Below are 19,726 nucleotides of genomic sequence, written 5' to 3' on the forward strand. Positions count from 1 at the left end.
TTCCCCCCGGCTCCTTCGGGGACCTGGTTTGTTAACCCTGCCACAAAATGTGCTTCAGGGCACGGCCAGCCTACAAAGCTCCCTTCAGTTTCACTTGGCATCATTGCGGACCAGAAGGTCTCATTTCTAGAGCCGAGTCTGGGCATTGTCCCCCCTCTGGACACACAGGAGGTCAGTTTCGAGAGACTAATACCCTTAAGGGAGAATCTGGCAGCCTGGACAGCCTGCCAGACATGTCTCAGTGGGTCCTGCATACTGTAGAGCGAGGCTACGTGATTTAGTTTGGGTCTTACCCGCTACGGGCTCTCTCTCACTCTGGTGAGAAGCGAACAGGCTCTGTTTTTGGAACGAGAAGTAGACACTCTCCTTAGGAAGGAGGTCATTGAGGTGGTCCCTTTGTCAGACAGAAAGTCCGGGGTTCTACAACCGGTACTTCATAGCTCCCAAAAAGGACGGTGGGTTGCGTCTTATAATAAATGGTTTGGTTGCGTCCCAAAACTGCCAGATAATCATTGCCTTGCTTACCATGAAAAGAGATTAGTACTAGTATGCACAATGCAAAGAAAGAAAATACTTGGGTCCTGACAACCATATATCTAAACATTGTTGCACATTGTATTGTTGTTGTAGTTACAATAATGTGCTCGGCCACACAGCAAATATTTTTTCAAAAAGATTTTAAGAACTTGACAAAGAGTTCAAGGTGTTGACTCTGCTAATGAATACAATGAGATCTCAATCTGAGAATGTGCGATGTGCAATGTGTTGGACAAACAGATCCAATCAATAGAGTCCCCACACTTCAATTTATGGGATTTAAAGAATCAGCTGTTAACACGTTGGTGCCAGATGCCACAGCACTCAAATCATAAAAAAATCATATGTACTGAAAACTGACTCTTCAAGTGATGCCTAATACATACATAATATTACTCTTTGAGATATTCATTGAAAATTCAGCCACAGTTACCAGCAATAACCATTCAATCATCCAATTATTTTCTGGTGCAAGTACTCCTCTGACTGCAGGTATATTTTTTAATTTTAACATAACCTTTTAACTAATACATTTTAAAATAATAATTCATAACTAATTTTTGTAACAGGCTCTTTCTTTTAGAGTGATGCAAATCCAGGCCCCACCAGGATTGTTCTTGAATGTAATTATAAGACACTAAATAGTTGCACTATAAAGGTCTGTTGTAAGCTTACCATTGACTTTCCACTTCTCTGATGCAAACAGGCACAAAAAATGTTATCTTTAAATGATCTTTATTGCAGCTTCATTAGATATATAGGTGTCATATATACATCTCATCTCATCTCATCTCATCTCATCTCATCTCATCTCATCTCATTTCATCTCATCTTATTTGCCACTTGAATTCTAAATACACAAACCCATGAATGTGACCCAAGGTCAACTAATAGATAATTTGCCCAAATCCACTAATAACCTACATGCATACAGAATATTTTTAAAAAGCGGCATCTGAGACATCTAGTGGAAACTGTAAGAATTCCAGTTTGGATTTGACTTATAGGTCTGCTTAATGTTAATCAAAGATTATTGTTTAAAGTCCAATTTAGAATACATGTTACCCTCAATTATTAAAGTTTTATAATGGGACATATTTCGTGTAATTATTTTAGAACAAGACAATGTGTTTCTACACCTTTAGTAACAAGCTCTTGTTTCTTTTTTTTTGTTCTCATTGTTACTAGCTCATTAAAAATAGTGCCAGGATTGTTAGGTTAAGTGGGCATGTGGCTTGATGTGGCTTAGTATAATACCAATATCTAGGTACTATGTAAATCTCCTCTAATACGTGCTTATTTTGTATGTATTCACATGTCTACTTAAATGTATTCATTCATGTCCACCACATTTGCTTAAACTTTTTTATGGTTTAGAAAACTATTACAGCTGTCTCACCCTGTCTCAACCCTGATTTCTTCTTACCCAACAGTATCTACCCACAACACTTCATGAACGCCTACCTGCCAGTTCCATGTTGTCTGACCTTATGTTTGATGTCTTACCACATACCACATACAAGTCAAGCACTCCCAATTGAGCTGTGTATCCGCAGAAAACTGCACAGTTAGTGGTATAGCAGATAAAAGCACTGTTGCAGCTGGCTGTCCTTCATGATGAAGCACCCTTTCCATCATTGCTGGTGACAGGTTTTACCATCCTCCCATATTTATCCTACCACATCTTCTTCAGTGCTCCATTGGGGGGACACTTAATGTACCCTGAGTCTGAACCCCCTGTCACCTGCTCGCTCATAGAGCTCTACAGTCTCTACTGTGAGACAGCTGAGGAAAGTAAGAGCCAGCATCAGAGGACATGTTAATGCGTAGCTTCTCTTTGTAACTCAGGCCTTTAATGGGACAATAGAGGAGACAGGCGTGAAGAGGAAACTGAGCCGGTGTGTGTACAGAGTCAGTTCATTAAAACAAAAAGATAGACTGTGGGATTCATCATTGTCTTATTTGTTTTAGTGTGTGGGAGAGTGCTTAATAAAAGTATGGTGGAGTCTGTGGTTTGGGACAAAACTCTTTGGAGAGTCAGACAGTCAAGTTTAGTAAAAAACATTAATGCTCTTTCAGTGTTTTGTGAGCTCATTCATCCCCCCACACACACACACACACACACACACACACACACACACACACACACACACACACTATCAGGCATAATGAGGTGGAAAAGGCTGGGTCATGAAGACAAAAGAAATAACACCACACTGCTTTGTGATAGATCATTGCTAGACCTGCACAATGTGGCAAAGTGCCAAATAATGTGGAATTAATGCTGCATTTTGGTAAAACAATATTATATAAAAGATCATTAATATATATAATATAAAAGATTATTTTTAGGCTGTTTGTCATATCAAACCGCATTTCAGTTAACTGGCCAATCTCCAAGATCTTTACTCATCCAGAGCGTAGAAAAGGGCTAAGAAAATCACTTTGGACCCCACACACACCCAGTCCACTCTCTCTTCAGACTGTTGCCCTCTGGTCGGCGCTACAGAGCTCCGTCCACCAGAACAGCCAGGCACAAAAAAAGTTTTTTCCCGCAGACTATACTCAGCATAAACAATTCAAAAATTAATAATTACACATTGTCCATCATAACTGACACATTTGTACATAGAACCCAAATGGTCCATTGTAAACTGAACACTTATTTGTAGGTTTATTTAACATCATTTTTACTCTGTATATATTGCATTATTTAACTGTCTGGTTTACTATTCTGTTACATTATGTCTTTACTTCTCCTGCACTTGAAGCTCCTGGCGCCAAGTCAAATTCCTTGTGTGTGTAAGCATTCTTGGTAATAAAGCTATTTCTGATTCTGATTTCTGATCAATATAGTCTAGCAATACTTAAGCTAATATCAAAATTTTACAGAGCAACCCCATACTTTCTTTTCTTTTATCTATTTTGCTCCATTTTATGAAGAGTGTAATCTTTCATGTGTCTTTGTCAGGACACAATAATGAATGAAATGCGCTGACCCTGAAAATGGTGTTTTAGAAAGTAAAAAACGGAACATCAATCTTCTGTATGAGGTATGTGTAAAGTTAATAAAATTAGATATGTAATAGTTCAGATTTTAAGAACACTGCATTACAGAAGCTTGACATATGCACGTTGTATGAAATTGAAATTAAATGGTGGTCAAAAAAGTTTAATTCCTCACCCCACAATGCTTTCTTTTTCACATATTGTCTTATAAATGCTTAAAATAATTTGAGTCCAAGGTCTATGTGAAAGTTTTCTAGGTGAGTTAAAATTAATGGCTATTAAGATTATTTGAGAAATATTCAATAATTTGAGGTTTTGACAACATAAGCTTCTTTTTAATGGCTGAATCACAATCCAGACTTTAATCTAGAAAATCTGGAGGACGTTTACTGAAAGAAAACACACATTCCAATGGCAATCAAAATTAGGTTAATTGATTGATTGTAACTTTTTTAGAGGTTTCTTCATCTGAAAGGGCTTACATTTGTTATCGATCCTACTTTTTCTGATATTGCTTTGCTTGCATTCAATGAATGATGATAATAGGCTGCACAAAATTTGACTATAAGACACACACTGGTCAATTTCTTCTTATGTTGAGTTATTGGATGATACATTTTATTAGGTTTGTTTCATGGTGTCATGGTAGTACACTTCAGACAAGCCTTTTATTTTTTTTATTTTTTTTAATGAAGCAAAAATTAATTAGCCGGATCATGTTCTAATCACAGAAATTTAGTGATCATTAGAAGTTAAAGCCATTTAATTGTAATGCTTATAAATGCAAAATCACAGCAGGAAGAATTACTCAATGAGGGAGCCTTATTGCCTAAGGATATGCCATAATTACCTACACTTTTAAATTCATTGGTTAACAAGGCAAAACATGGCACACCACATGAGAAATAAGTAGTCTTCTTTTGGTAAATTAATATTATACGTGTTAATGCAAAGCACAGTTATATGGCTCGACATATACCCATTGATTTTTCTTTAATGCTGCACACACTGTTTGGATATTTTTAAGACCTTTTTTTATTTGCACCAATAGTGTGCTTCTGCTGAGAATGGCTCCAATTAACATTACTTTCACTTTAGGGGGAAATGTTTTATATTCATTAATGTTCTTTGCTATAGGTCATTAAGCGCTGAAAAAAAGAACATGCTCCCACTTTTCTGTTCATCTGCTCTTGATGAGCTTTTGCAAAGAGTAATGTAACCTCCTAATTATAATAAAATTAGAATCTAATTATTCAATAGGCATGAAGTGATTATGAAATGACATGTTTCACATGCATGCAGATATCTTTGAATGTCTTTGAATGTTTTTACCTGATTTTAGTCCTTTTAGCTTCACTGAAAACACACTTTTTTTCTATTAATTAGACTTCACATACCATTTTTTAGTTGTTGTTTTGTTTTTTTTATGTTAAAATCTAATCAATATATCAAATTTAATTAATTAGATTTTATGTTAAATATATATTACATGTAGTGAATTGTTTAATTATTTGCCTCTTGTTTAATAAATTATGCAGTAAAATTACTAATTTATAAAAAAATATATATTTATACAATACAAAAGGCCTGGATGTTACAAAAGAAAACCTTAATTTTATTTTTTTAACTTTGAAATGTTTTTGCAGCATTCAGGGTGGAATTGTTTTTAATTACGCTACTAATTTGTTTGTACATTTGAAAGAGGTTTCTAAATTCATTTACCTCATGGGCATGTAGATGTTGAATTCAGGCCATGAAAACCTTGTATTTAAATCTAAATTCACATACTAATCAACTACAGATACAATATCCCTTATCTTTAGCGTGAGGTGGCATGTAGTTTTCTTGGCATGTTGACATACATTTTATGAGGAAGGGTGGATATACCCTGACAGCTATATACAGTTTCACCCCAAACACAACTATTTCTAATGCTTTCATATGCTATAGCATTGAAATGTCTCTTCTCTGGAACAAAGAAAACAGAGCTCAACAATGTTGATGTGAAACATCACACAGTCCTGCACAGAACCCTGACCTTAACCCCACTAAACACCTTGGGGACCCCTTTGCCCGACATCAGTGCTGTGACCTCACTGATGCTCTCATGGCTGAATGAACACAAATCCTCAGTCACACTTCAAAATCTTTTGTGGAAAGTCTTCCCAAAACTGTGGTGGTTATTATAACAGGTGACCAGATTCATGTTAAAGCCAATAGTTTTGGAGTGAGCTGTTCAATATTCAGGTGTCCACATACTTCTGATGTTAGTGTGTATTTGCAAACATTTAGTTCATAGCAGAACCCATTCAGATTCGACAGGTATAATATATAGAAATATGTTTGTAAATAATAGACTCTAAATAAATGAAGCAGTGGCATCTGATCCCCTGTTAAATCAAACACTGCAACCATATATGTGGGTAAATGTCAGGCCTTTGTTATGCATTGCCTCTTATAATAATAAAATCTAACCTAAAATGACAATAAGCTGGAGCCTGCCTATAACACTAAATCTGCAAAAACAGAACTAATTTATATTCCCAATTTCATCGTGTGTCCATGTGTGTGTCCGCCTGCGTGTGTGTCCATGTGTGTGTGTGTGTGTGTGTGTGTGTGTGTGTGTGTGTGCACGTTGACCTGCTTGTCTGACCCTCTCACCATGGGTTTTAAGAGGCCATCTGAGTCATATTGTCTCTGAGTTCATTCAGATCCCTTATAAAGCGCATGCTGAGCTTATATTGTAGGGCATATTTGGAGTGCTGAGGTAGTGACAGTTTCCAGATTTCACCATGTGAGGTTTCCACATGCTTCTCGGTCAAAGAAGACATGCAAAATATGTGCTTGTGAATATAAATATCAATCCAAAGTCAAGTCACAGCTTAGGAAATCATTATTAAAAGATCAAGGCTGAGAGACCATATTGATATTCAAGGTACCTTATAATCATATTAACCAAAAATATATATACTGCATACTAAATATTAATAATATTATTATTAGACATTAACTTAATTTTCCTTTACTCTAAAGTAAAAATGATTCATTCACTTACACTGTATTAGAAAAACTGGAGTGGACATTTTGGTAGCCCTTTACTACTGATAATGAGATTTACACTCAGGTCCCAACTGCTATTGTAGACAATTAATCAAGACTTCCGGACCAATCAGAATCAAGAATCTAAAAGCTCTGTACTGAAGGTCTTATTGACCGTAACTCCTCCTACTGGACGTATAGGCTAATTAAGGAACCTCAAACTGCACCATTTTCTCACCAAACTGCGCAAGAGAAGAGAGAATCCAGAGCCTGCATCTGCATCCTGCACCAGTTTGAGTTCTTTTTCTTTCTTTTTCTCCCTGCAACACTGAGTGGATGAAATACTTGCAAGTGGATTGGGAAGCACCCTGACTCTAAATTCACCTCCGAGTGAGTTCACATTTCAAACCCTAAAGCATGACACCGACAGACTTGGTTCTTGAATGTCCATTGCAGCACTGAGATATCTTTTGCACGTCGAGATGAACCCCGCTTTTGCGCTAATGCCGTCCGCCACGGGAAACCTGAGCAAGGTGAATCGCGAGGGCTGCGAGCCAAACCCGTTGGAGCGACTTCCGCCAGCCGCGAGCTCGAACAAACCCCTCACGCCTTTCAGCATCGCAGACATCCTCTGCAAACCGAGCGCAGGTGCACGCGATCACCTGAGTTCACCTGCGCGCGTCAAGCGCAGCGTAGCGTCTCCTCTGAGCCACACGTCACCGCTGTGCGCCCTCCAGGAGCTCACTAGTAAAACCTTCAGGGATCTGGAGCTCGGTGTGCTGCAAGCTGCAGAGGGTAAGACTCAGTGAAGCCTAATAATGCATTACATTTAATTTGCCCCGATTTATTATTATTATTATTATTATTATTATTATTATTATTATTATTATTATTAATATTACTATTATCATTATAGTTATATCTATATATCTATATCCCCCCTCTATTTATTTATCTCTCGTTCTCTCTCTCTCTCTCTCTCTCTCTCTCTCTCTCTCTCTCTCTCTCTCTCTCTCTCTCTCTCTCTCTCTCTCTCTCTCTATATATATATATATATATATATAGATAGATAGATAGATAGATAGATAGATCATCTCTGATTGACAGAGCTCATCTATAGATAGATAGATAGATAGATAGATAGATAGATAGATAGATAGATAGATAGATGATAGATAGATAGATAGATAGATAGATAGATAGATAGATAGATAGATAGATAGATAGATAGATAGATCATCTCTGATTGACAGAGCTCATCTATAGATAGATAGATAGATAGATAGATGATAGATAGATAGATAGATAGATAGATAGATAGATAGATAGATAGATAGATAGATATTACTATTATATATAACTGTTGTAAAACAAACAAATACTGGGCAAACTATAAAGAAATAAATGTGCTAAATTAATTTAATTAATATAATTGTTTATTTAATGTTTAGTACTTCTTAACTGTAATTGCAAAAATACAAAAACAAAATGTTTTAAATAGAATAACTGGAATTTCTCCTTTGTCTTCTTCTTCTTCCTCTTATTATTGTTGTTGTTGTTATTATTATTTAAGTTATGGTAAAGAAATGCTGTATAAAAAAAATTATAATTTATTTTGCATTTACAAAAGAACCCATTCTTGTACAACTCGCAGGAAGAGAGGGCCGCGGCGTCTTTAGCCAAAGAAGCAACCCCAAAAAGCGCAGAAAATCCAGGACCGCGTTTACGCATCACCAGATCTACGAGCTGGAGAAACGGTTTTTGCGTCAGAAGTATTTGTCTCCAGTGGACCGGGACCAGGTGGCGCAGCAGCTGGCGTTATCCAGCGCGCAGGTCATCACTTGGTTCCAGAACCGGCGCGCCAAACTGAAGCGGGACATAGAGGAGCTGAAAGCGGACGTGGAGTCGGCCAGGGCTGTGGGAGCCGTGTCTTTAGAGGAGGAAACAGCCGCAATGGGTGAGCTGGAAGGTAATGCTTTAAAAAGCAGGGGACACATGGCGACACAGTGGTCCTCCGAGCTAAGACACGAGCTGCCGAGCGCGCACAAATTGCGCATGTTGCGCGCCACGTCGTCCTCCTATTCAGACCACACGAGTCACACTGACTCTGAAGACGAGGACGTGGAAATAGACGTGGATGACTGATTGCCGGGTGGAACAAGGAAATAAATGGCACACTTTTTTTTATTTACATTATTCATATTCATGCATTGTTTCTAATGTCATCGATTAAAGATATACATACACATGTCCTTTCATTCCCTGTGATTTGGGGATGAACCAGAACAAATAACTGAACTCAGATATGAATATTTATAACAGATCTGTTTATCCTGTTTGTACAGCGAGAGTTGTATAATATTTTAGGATGCAAACTTATTACCTCTATTTTTCTATTTTATAGGCCAATTTCTCATTTAATGTGTTGGAGAATAAAATGAATTATTTGCAAACTATTCAAGTTGTCCCGATTCTTATTGCTGTTGTTATTACACCTAATAATGATCGTATCCGACTTTGACCTTCTTTTTTTATAACGTAAAAGAAATGGCATTATATAACAAATCAAAACATTACATACCCCAAAACTTATACACACGCTCATTCGTGTAAATCGAGCCTGCAGCCAAACCCAGATCCAAAAATTGCATTCAGAAATCATGTTTCACATTTTTCATACATAGAGCCTGTATTTGTTTTGGTCACGTGATTCATTTATTTCTATATTCTTGCACAGGTTTCTATTATTTTCCATTACTTAATTTATGTCTACCTGCTTTCCCCTCTAATCAGATTCATTTATATTTACATTTTAATTCTTGATATATTTTTTTAATTATATGTTTATTTATTTTTAAAGCCCCTTCACGTGTTTGTTATGTGATCACATAATAATAACAAATCTAAATTTCTTTAAATAGATAATTTGCTAGGGTTTTTTTTTTTAGTGGGGGGGAGGGGGTGCTTTTTTATTTATTATTTATTTATGTATTTATTTATTTATTTATTTATGTATTTTGTGTATTTTATGTATTTATTTATTTATGTATTTATTTATTTATTTATTTTTTACCAGGTGCATCTTAACTTCATTAAGAATATTTGTCATTCTAGTTAACTAATTGTGTTCAGCCGTCAGGAAACAAAAGGTTAAAAAACAAAACTTGGGCCTACTCTTTAGCAAGCGCTAACTACCGCATCTTTCTCTCCTTCGTTTTGCAGCCATTCTTACTATTGTTTCTATTCTGTTTCAATAGCAGTTCGCTCTGCTTTCTTCTTTCTGTTCCTTCTATAAGCGTGTCTCGGCTTTTTGACCCTGCATCGTGTGTTTTGGCCATTCGGGCCCGAAATTTATGTGAGAAACACCAATCTGGGAGTCTGGTGGAGAAAGGAAGCCACAAAAAAACCACAAAGTTTGGGTCCAGTTTTTTTTCACTCTAGCATTTTTTTTGTTCGCACACAGACGAGGCCGTAATTTTCGCTTAAAAAGCATGAAGGCTGATGTGACACAGTGTGAAAGGCTGAGGGAGAACCTCCTGCGGTGCGCCATACTGAAACAAGCGCGTCCCGGCGCACGGAAAAAGACGCAAACGCTTGCGGGCCATATGGTTTTTAGAAATTTCCCCACAATTTCAGACAATTTGATGGATTGCGTTAACCCTTCCTTTTAAAGCCGTTTAACACTGCACAGACAAAAGGCACACAGTGGCTTTTTTTTTGTACAGAGGGCATCTGTACTCATGAATGTCCGCTCTTTTCTTTTCCCTTTTTAAACCCGGCATTTTTTAACAAGTCAATGAATTACAATGAAACGCTCTCTCTCTCTCTTTCTCTCTCTCTCTCTCTCTCTCTGGGTTCGTGTGAGTGGGTGGGTGGGTGGGTGTGTATTTGAAGGGAGATTTACATTATATGTTTAACTTTTTCTTATTTGTGTGTGTGTGTGTGTGTGTGCTTTTCATGTGAAGTGTTGTTCAAACCTCCATTATTATTATTGTTGTTGTTTAGATTACATTAGATTGGATTAGATTAAATCTTATTGTTATTGTGCACAGTAAAAGTACAGAGCCAATGAAATGCACTTATCAAATGTTATGTTGCATAAAATATGCAGAAATCAGGTCTTGAATAAAGACCAGTTAAGTGCAAACGACACAATGTGCAAATATAAAGACCTAATGTCCTAAAAAAATGCCCAGTGACCAACTGGTGATTATACATAGATTACATAGATGATTATAGAGCAAAATGTGCAAAGAAGCATGAAAATTAGGCAATCACATGGCAGTGCAAATCGCAGGTGTGCAAACAGCATTTATAATGAACAATAAAAGTTTTTTTTAAACATAGATCAGAGTGAAAATGTACAGTTCAGTGTCTGAAATCAGCATTGTGTCATAAAGGTATACTTCAGCATTTGAGTTCAGTTTTTATTAGGCTGACAGTTAATGAGATTTCTAGTGCAACAGTGAAGACTTCTATAGTATTTTCCAGATGGTAAAGGAGAAAACTGATCATGATTGGGATGAGACTTTGTATTTGATTATGGTTCAAACTCTCTGTAGGCCTTGTGGTGGCAGTATTTGATTGTTGCTTGCTGTTTGTAATAATCTCACATATTATGTTCCCCATGGAGTAAAGTGAGAGTCAGATAAAACTGAAAAAAAATTGTATGTTATATTTATTTTGGCAAAATGTAAACAGTCAAAAAGTTCAGGCTAGGCTCTTTTCTATAAAACATCTGTATTAATTACAAGGAATCCAGCCATGCTTTAACATTGGATTGATGCTTTACCATATAGACTTTGATGTATAGATTGATTCAGTGAAGAATAATAAGCGATTACATATCAATCTCAATCATTTCACCTAACACCATTTAAAAATCTTTCAAATCTCGCTTATATTTTGTGAGTCACATTAAAAGTGAAGGAACTGGTGAACATGCCCACAACTGAATGATTTCTCAAAACTTTGAACTGTATGAATTAGTCTATGCTCACACTACAGATAAAGGTGCAATATTGACATATTTGTTACTTATTAACCAAAATAAAATAAAATAAAACTGTTTGACATTGAATTTGCTCCTTCCGGCATTTCACACCTCATTCAATTTGGCCTTGCACAAATATCAAAGTCACCAGGAGGGGATAAACAACTATGTGCTAATTCTTTTCATCATCCACAGTTCAGGAATCAATACCCTCATGCCCGCAAAGCTCCTCACTCATCTACAGGGTCTGGGTCTGGACAGCTGTGCAACTGGATATGGCAGTGCAGCTAGAATACCTGGTATGTCAGCTGTTCCACATAGATTAAAAAAACAGCTTTTAAGTGTATTTTTTTGGCATGGATGCTCTGGTAGCACCTGCCAATTGGAAAGTGCTACTAGAGCATCCATGCCAAAAAAATACACTTAAAAACAGTTATTTTCCCAAGACCATCTAACATTCAATGACAGCATGTTGTATTGTATGTTCCTCACACACACTGTGAATCTTCTGAACATGTATCATTTGCACATATACTTTCACTACTTTCTATTGTATACTTACTATCACTTACTCTGTACACTATTCACCAATGTAGCATATATTCTGTATTCTCTCTCTCTCTCTCTCTCTCTCTCTCTCTCTCTCTCTTTCTCTCTCGGGGGGGGGGGGTTCCCCTGGAATCTCCCCAGAATGGAATCAATCCAGTTTGTGTCACCCATTGGCATCACTGTCTGTAAATTCCTCAAGAAAACACGATGTGGCGCACTTCAGCATTTAATTTTTGTAAAGCCTGTAGGGGGCGCTCCTAATGCTTATGAGAGCCACTACAGGTAGTCGTCTTACGACCATTCGACTTTACGACCACAATCGCTAGCCGCGGCGTACGACAGTGCGTACCAGCTTCCGGCATAATTTCACAGAACTGTACATATAGCCTACTCTACTTACGACAAAACGGTCGTGTTACGACCGGTCTGTCGGTCCCAATCGTGGTCGTAAGTCGACGACTACCTGTATCTGATCTCCACTGGCCCATTCATTAGAGATAAACTTATAACGTTAAACTTATAGGCACTAACATATAAAGTCATATTCTATAACCTATTTATCTCTGTAAATCTGCTTTGGAACAATGACAATTGTTAAAACAGCCATAAAAAATAAAACTGAATTGAATTGAAACTGAATTACATGTATGTGTAGGATGTCTTTATTCGTTGTGTCATTGCCATTTCGCTTCACTGGAACTGAGAGGTCTAAACCTGTTCCATCATCACTCATGTGCACAAAGCAAGTTCCATAATAAGGTTGATGACTGCACCCCAGGTCTCCACAACATTAAGACCACACAGATGATCTTGTGTCTGAATGACTCTACACCATGTCTAGGACTTGTCAGTGCTTCTTAAAGAAAAAATTCAAGGAGCACTTTTCCAACTTTAACATGCACATTATTGTGTTTTTATTTATTAATTTAAGTTTAACAGTTTACTGGCACTCTTCCTTGTACACTAAAATCTAGTTATGTTTCTTTCTTATTTTAAATAGGGTGAATAATTGAGCGGCTTAAAAAAAAAAAAACTAGCCAACTGCGCATAACTTGTGCATGAAAACTGCGCAAATGTCGTGCCGTTACAATGCTCATGAACCTCCCAACCGGAAGTTGCGTTACGGCGGTACAGCTGGCGGCATTTTTGTTTTGGATGTGACTAGAAACAGCTACAGAAGAAGAATGTAGATGCTTCGAAGAGACATTCTGAAAGCTGGAAATATAAACAAATATTAATAAAACAAAAACATAACATATTAAAAACTCGCGTGTGGTAAGTGTTTACGCTCTAAACATTTTTCTATGCATATTAGCATAGCTAGCTAGCTTAGCAACGAAACAGGAGGTACGTTTCAATCGGCCCTTTTATCTTTATATTTAGTGCACTACATAGGGTAGAAAGTAGCACCCGACGCATTATATATAGTACACTATATTTTATATAATGAGGCGTTTAATATCGAGCCATGTACGTGATTATACTGTATGCATAGTTGTATAGCTTGTGTAATATACCTTGTACGTGTAATATACCTGACACGAAATCTACCACTTGCATATTATCTTACAATTATTTGAGCACACTTTCTTTTTTAGTGTTTTTTCAGTATTTTTTTTTTTTAATTTTTATTGTACATTAATACCGAATACATACATATTATGAAGAACACGTATGGAATTATGTAGGAAACAACAGCGTCTTAAATAACACACTGTTTTGTATTTTCGATTCTTCATATTAGAAACCTTTTGCTTTGATGAAAACTTTGCACGCTCTTAGCATTTTCTTAGTCACCCATTCTCATGAGGAATGGTTTATCAACAATCTCGAGGAGTTCCCAGTGGTGTTAAGTGTTTGTTGTCTGCTTTTCCTTCACTCACCAGCTGAACTAATCCCAAACTATCTCTGTTGGGTTTAGATGGGTTATTTGTGGAAGCCAGGTCATCTGATATTCAATTCTTCTTGTACAAATATCTCTTACATAACCTAGAGGGGTGTGTTTGGGGTCATTGTCCTGATGGAAAACATATGACAGTCCCACTAAATGCAAAATAGATAGGGTGGCATGATGCTGCAGAATGCTATGGTAGCCATGCTGGTTAAGTGTGCCCTAAATTTTGACTAAATCACTAAGAGTACAATTGCAAATCACAGTGGGAACCACACAAAGACATCAGAGTTAGAATCAAGAATTTCACTCTTCAGGCCAAATGACAATTTTCACTGATCTAATGTCTTTTTCTTGTGTTTCTTGGCCCAAGCAAATCTCTTCTGCTGGTTGTTTTTCCAAAGTAATAGTTTCTTTGCCGCAATCCGACCACGAAGGCCTGGCTTACGCAGTCTCCTCTGAATAGTGGATGTTGAAATATGTCTGCCACTTAAACACTGAGAAGCATTAATGTAAATCAACAGTTTTCTGAGGCTGGTGATTCTAATAAACGTATCCTGCAGCAGAGGTAGCTCTTGGACTTTCTTTCCTGGAACAGTCCTCATGTGGGCCTGTTTTCTCATTGCTATTGATGGTTTTGGGGATAGATTTTAAGGTCTTGTGATTTTTTGGGACCGACTGACCTTATTTCTCAGAGTAACAATTGAATTGCTTTATAGACATTCCATATCATTTAATGACGAATAAAAATGTGCTCTGTCATTTTCAAGTTACTACTGTCTTTAAGCTGTAAACATGAATAGAAACAAAATAAGCCTTTATTTGGTCAAATAACTTTTATGCTATGTATTACTTTTGTGACCATATGTGTTTAATTCCTCACAAAAAGATTTTGATGTTGGTTAAGTTTTACTTACTTTTAATAGGCTAAGGATTACTGTAATAACACAATCTGCAGTTTAAATGATTCATGGCAAGGCTTCTTTATGAGAATAAGAGTTATAATATGGTGGTCCAGCAGTTTAATTATCTCTACTATATCTACAATAAACTAATTAATAACAAATGGTTACACAGTACATTTTAAAGACTAATTTGTTCAGATCAGTCACAGTCTTCCCAAGAATTAATTCAGTCAACCCATATAATAATTTTTAAACTGTTATGACAAGAGGTGTAATTATTACATAACACTTTTGTTAACAGTCTCGCCTATTTGTCATAGGTGTAAATTCGGTGGTCTGACGAGAGAGATTAAAAATTTGGTTCCTACTCAGGCACAGTACACGTAGGGGAAATGTGTTTTGACAGTTTCTTTTCAGTTCAGTGCACAGCATCCACCTTACACACTAGTCTACTCTGTAAGGTGTTTTGACATTTATTTATTTTAAACAGACAGGAATGGAGAAGGAGAGTGAGGCTGCTGAGGCCGCTGAGGCCTCTGTCCTCTCCTCAGGGTGTGCTGAGGCAGTGCGTGCTGAGCTGCTGGACGAGTGCGAAGAACACTTTGAGTTTTTACAAAAGGTCATTTATGTAATTCTGTTTTTTTTTCTTTTTTTATTATTATTTTTTTTATTATTATTATTAAAGTCGAGTTTATTCTACATTAGTGGATGTGTAGAAGAAATGTGAAGTCATGCCTACTAAGATACATACATACACACATAGAGATTCCTAATGATAAACTGCTCACTCTGTATTTTAAAATTGTGTTTTTCAGCTTCAGAATGAAATTGTCTCATCAGATGAAGGGTCTGGCGATGGAGAATCAAATGAGGTGAAACGTCTTTCATTATCAGTACTAGGGCTGCAACTAACCATTATTTTGATTATCAATTCATCGATTATTTTTTCTTTGATTAATTAGATTTTTAAAATTGATTATTATTTTTTTCATTAGATGTTTTGCTTATTATAACTATAAAACCCTAATTCAGGGTACTTATGTATATAAATGTACTTAAAAAAATGCAAAAGCTACATATGGAGTTTTTTGGGTTTTTTTGCGCCATTTTAACGCTTATAGTGGCTGCATGTTGAGGAGTGCATGGAGAGGTTTTCCCCTGTGAACAAATTCACTCATGCTCATTTGAGTATGCAGGGTGAATCAATTTGTTTAAATCAAAATTTGTGATGTTTTTTAATGATAATTGCAGATGGCAAGTTGACAACCATGCAAAAAAGATCTATAAAATGTAATACAACATTTGTTTTGACAATGAAAAAAAAAATACACAGACATTTTGTTCAGTTGTGAAGATATAAGTCGTAGCACAGTCGTTAAGGCTTTGGAGATCGGATTGTCACAATTTCAAATCCCACCACCACCAAAGCTGCCACTCATGGGCCCTTAAACAAGGCCCTTAACCCTCCCCTGCTCAGTTGTAAGTTGCTCTGGATAAGGGTGTCTCCCGAATGCTATACATATAAATATAAGCATCTAGGATATGTAATTTAGTATAAATAATAATTTAGTATAATAATTAAATGATAAATGCACAAATTAAATATACAAACATTTGAAAACATGAATTTGAAGGTGGATATGAAATCACATAGTTAACTGTTGTACTATAAAATGAGAATAAAATGAAGAAATGCTTCAAGCTAACAGGCCTGATTTAAAAAGAAAAAAAAAAGGAAAAAATATGCATTGGTGTACAAATGCATGAGAATTCGCTGAAAACCACCACAGCGACTAAAAATGAAATCGTTTGTTATTTGCTGCTTTTAAATTTATTTTGTTCGCACCATTTAAATCGAATCCTTCACTACGTCGCGAGCGAGCCAATGACGCAACCTGATGCTCCCGAGTCACGACAGAACAGATCCAGTGCGACTGTCACAAAGTTACAGTTTCCACAGTAGCACTTTATTAAACTAGACTATTTTCACATGATGATGATTATACAGTTTTTGCTTACCGTGCTGATTTTTCCGCCTTCATCCGTGACACCAGTGTGTTTTCTGTTCACATGCTCGTGCATCAATGTGGCCATTTTGCACCGACTGTGTCATCTTGCCTTGACGCTAACCCCTGTAACCTGAGCAGCCCAACAAATCGATAATTGCAAAAGCTAATACTGCAATATTGTGAAGCATATTTGTTCTTTTTTAGTATATAAAAATGCAACCTTTTTTTTTTAACCCTGGCAGGCAATAAACCGTTTGAATGCCATCATGACAGAGCTGGAACAGTGGCAGGAAATGGAGCCCAAATGTAAGTCATTATTAGTTACATTTTATTCATGTAGCAGGTTTAATTACAGAGATTGTTATAAAGTAGCTTTACATATATTAAGGTGAAGATTTAGATCCCTACTGTGCAAGAGAGCGGTAGAAAAAAAAAATTCAAGAAGCCACCCTCTTTTGGGTGACACCAGATATAGAATAATAAGACATTACAGTATGTAGGTGTAGAGGAGCAAAGACTCACTGTAGTAAGGAAAGGAGTGCAAAGGAGGTTCAGTATGAGCACATTGTGAATAAAATGAAATACAAATCTGCTTTGATTTGGGGAATAAAATATTTTGTACGTTTTCAAAATATACCACCAGTGTAAATGCTTTCTTCTGCTGCTTTTCTTTGTCAGTACTGTCAACAAACCCTGACATTTTATTGGCCATCGGAAAGCAAGAGGTGAGCTTTCATTATTTAGAAGTAGCAGTTCACAATTTCTTGTAATTTTTTCCAACATATTTTATGTATTTTTTTGTCTTTAGCTGAAAAAACTCAACAGTCAGCTGAAGATGGTCCTTTCCTGCTCCCAAGCAAGGCGAGATGCCCTGAAAGACCTTTTGCAAAGGTGTCATTTTCTTCAATAACAGCACAAATCGATACATTATCACTGTTGGATCTTTAAATTTGATTGGCCAGAAGGTTTTATTTTAAATATTTATTTATTTATAACAGGGACTGTGACTTAGGGTCAATGTAGTTTATCAGTAGCTTGAAAAACTGCAAATATTATTTTCCCTGAAATGATACAGTAAAGAAATGACAGTGTGTCATTCATTAACTAATTAATTGGACAATATCTGTGGTATAAGAGGATTAAAACACTCTGGGTCTTGCTGTTCCCGTTGATCTTAGGGGGGGGAGCCAGTACACTCCCAAGTGTTTTATTTCTTTCATGAAAACACACCACAAATACACACATTTTATTTGTTCGTTTTTAGAGAGCAGGCATGGCTGGAAGAGAAGAAGGAGGTACAAAGCGCAGTGACTGAACGCGCCCTAACGTTGCGTGAGGAAAATGAGAAGCTCTCCGAACACAGGTACTTCAATAATATTGAAGTAGTACTGGGTATTTTATGTGTTTAAATATTCAGAAGAATTTTAAGATTTTTTTTTTAATGAAATAGGAAAAAAAAAATCTCAATCGTTTGTTTGAATGGATGCTTTAGTGAATTTAGTGGCTCCCGTGGGACTGTCGCAATAATTCCTAATCTTCTTAATCCTGGGGAATTTAATCTACCAGAGAAAGTGATTGTATGAAACTGGGTGTGTTTTATATAACAAATTGTCCTGAATTAATTGTAATGGTTCATTTGGCATGCAATTCTTTTTTTTTTTTTTTTTTTTGCAGCATTCTACAGGACATTAAAAGAAAAATCACCAAGGTGAAGGATTATCATGGCACTCTCATGGAGACGCTAAGCGACATGTTAGTCGAGCATTTTCCTCTCCCTGGTCAACAAGCGGTCGCCACCAAGAAAAAGAAGGTGCTTGTTATTCCCTGAGGCTGTACCATAGACAGCACTTTGGTCATAAGACATTTTTGGTTACTAATCATTATTCTGTTTATTCTTATAGGGTGCTGTTCCAGATTATGGACCAAACCTCATCTCACTCAGTGAGATCCTTGAGGTACATACATTTTTTTTTTACGTAAATTCTTAAGAAGGTGTGTATCATGTGTCAATCGTGCAATGTGTTATTTCTGTTTGTCTAATGCAGCAATTAACAAACAAAACCTTGGAAACACCTCACGAGCCTTACGTGATGATTGATGACTCCTTTTGGCCACCGTACATAGAAATGCTTCTTCGTAACGGAATTGCGATCAGACACCCGGAGGACTGCAATAAAATTCGTCTGGAAATGTTTCGTTAATTTTTTAAATATATAAATCTTTTTTTTTTTTTTAATTGATCAGGTTTAATTAGTCAGCCCATCATGAGATATATGTACAGTCTTTTATACTCTGATCTTTGTTTTAATGTGTATTTAAAAAGCAAATTGGTAAATAAAATGGCTAAAAACTAAACCAGGATCACTGAGTGGTATCATGATGCATCCCTGCACTGTAATGTGGTTTTTGAAAAGGAAGGGGATAAACAGTAAATGTTTAACATGATAAGTAGTGTTTTAGGTACAACCCCATTATCTATATGTATATTTCGAGGACAAGGGCACCCAGGCTAGACTGTTCTTGGGGCTATGATGGGTGTTAAGCTTGTATTTAGTGTATGTTTTGCTGCTGACCTCTAGTGGTAGATGGATATTAGGAGTAAATAACATCTGGAGTAGTTTTTATACATTCTACACTCCATTATAAAGTCTGATCTAGTCAGAAAACACTGGATATGGATCCTTTAAAGCAGCATAGATGCATACACAAAAAGTCTTGACACGTGTAATCCTCAGATATATAAATACATTTATTTTTAAGTATAAACAATAACAGCCATGTGGGGTCACATCAC

At 36.5% G+C, this 19,726-nt stretch overlaps 2 protein-coding genes across 2 annotated transcripts; both read left to right on the forward strand.

Annotated features, from left to right (window-relative positions):
• The first annotated feature begins 6,807 nt into the window (after positions 1-6,807).
• On the forward strand, positions 6,808-8,983 carry lbx1b (ladybird homeobox 1b). Its single transcript, XM_046837711.1, has 2 exons — positions 6,808-7,380; positions 8,240-8,983. Exons 1-2 carry the CDS (start codon positions 7,029-7,031, stop codon positions 8,728-8,730), a joined length of 843 nt encoding a protein of 280 aa, XP_046693667.1. The 5' UTR covers positions 6,808-7,028; the 3' UTR covers positions 8,731-8,983.
• A 4,239-nt stretch (positions 8,984-13,222) lies between these two features.
• cenpk (centromere protein K) lies at positions 13,223-19,287 on the forward strand. The gene is made up of 10 exons (XM_046837644.1): positions 13,223-13,402; positions 15,414-15,542; positions 15,739-15,795; positions 17,175-17,238; positions 17,611-17,657; positions 17,741-17,823; positions 18,197-18,295; positions 18,607-18,742; positions 18,834-18,887; positions 18,978-19,287. Exons 2-10 carry the CDS (start codon positions 15,420-15,422, stop codon positions 19,131-19,133), a joined length of 819 nt encoding a protein of 272 aa, XP_046693600.1. The 5' UTR covers positions 13,223-13,402; positions 15,414-15,419; the 3' UTR covers positions 19,134-19,287.
• Positions 19,288-19,726: the final 439 nt, after the last annotated feature.

Source organism: Silurus meridionalis, chromosome 24 (assembly GCF_014805685.1).
Source record: "Silurus meridionalis isolate SWU-2019-XX chromosome 24, ASM1480568v1, whole genome shotgun sequence".
NCBI lineage: Eukaryota > Metazoa > Chordata > Actinopteri > Siluriformes > Siluridae > Silurus > Silurus meridionalis.

Excerpts from the sequence above, each read along its gene's own strand:
- lbx1b (XM_046837711.1), top strand. The coding sequence starts at position 7,029 with ATGTCCATTGCAGCACTGAGATATCTTTTGCACGTCGAGATGAACCCC. Across the intron at positions 7,381-8,239 it reads TGTGCTGCAAGCTGCAGAGG|GAAGAGAGGGCCGCGGCGTC; the intron begins GTAAGACTCAGT and ends TACAACTCGCAG.
- cenpk (XM_046837644.1), top strand. The coding sequence starts at position 15,420 with ATGGAGAAGGAGAGTGAGGCTGCTGAGGCCGCTGAGGCCTCTGTCCTC. Across the intron at positions 15,543-15,738 it reads ACTTTGAGTTTTTACAAAAG|CTTCAGAATGAAATTGTCTC; the intron begins GTCATTTATGTA and ends TGTGTTTTTCAG. Across the intron at positions 18,743-18,833 it reads TCGCCACCAAGAAAAAGAAG|GGTGCTGTTCCAGATTATGG; the intron begins GTGCTTGTTATT and ends TTATTCTTATAG.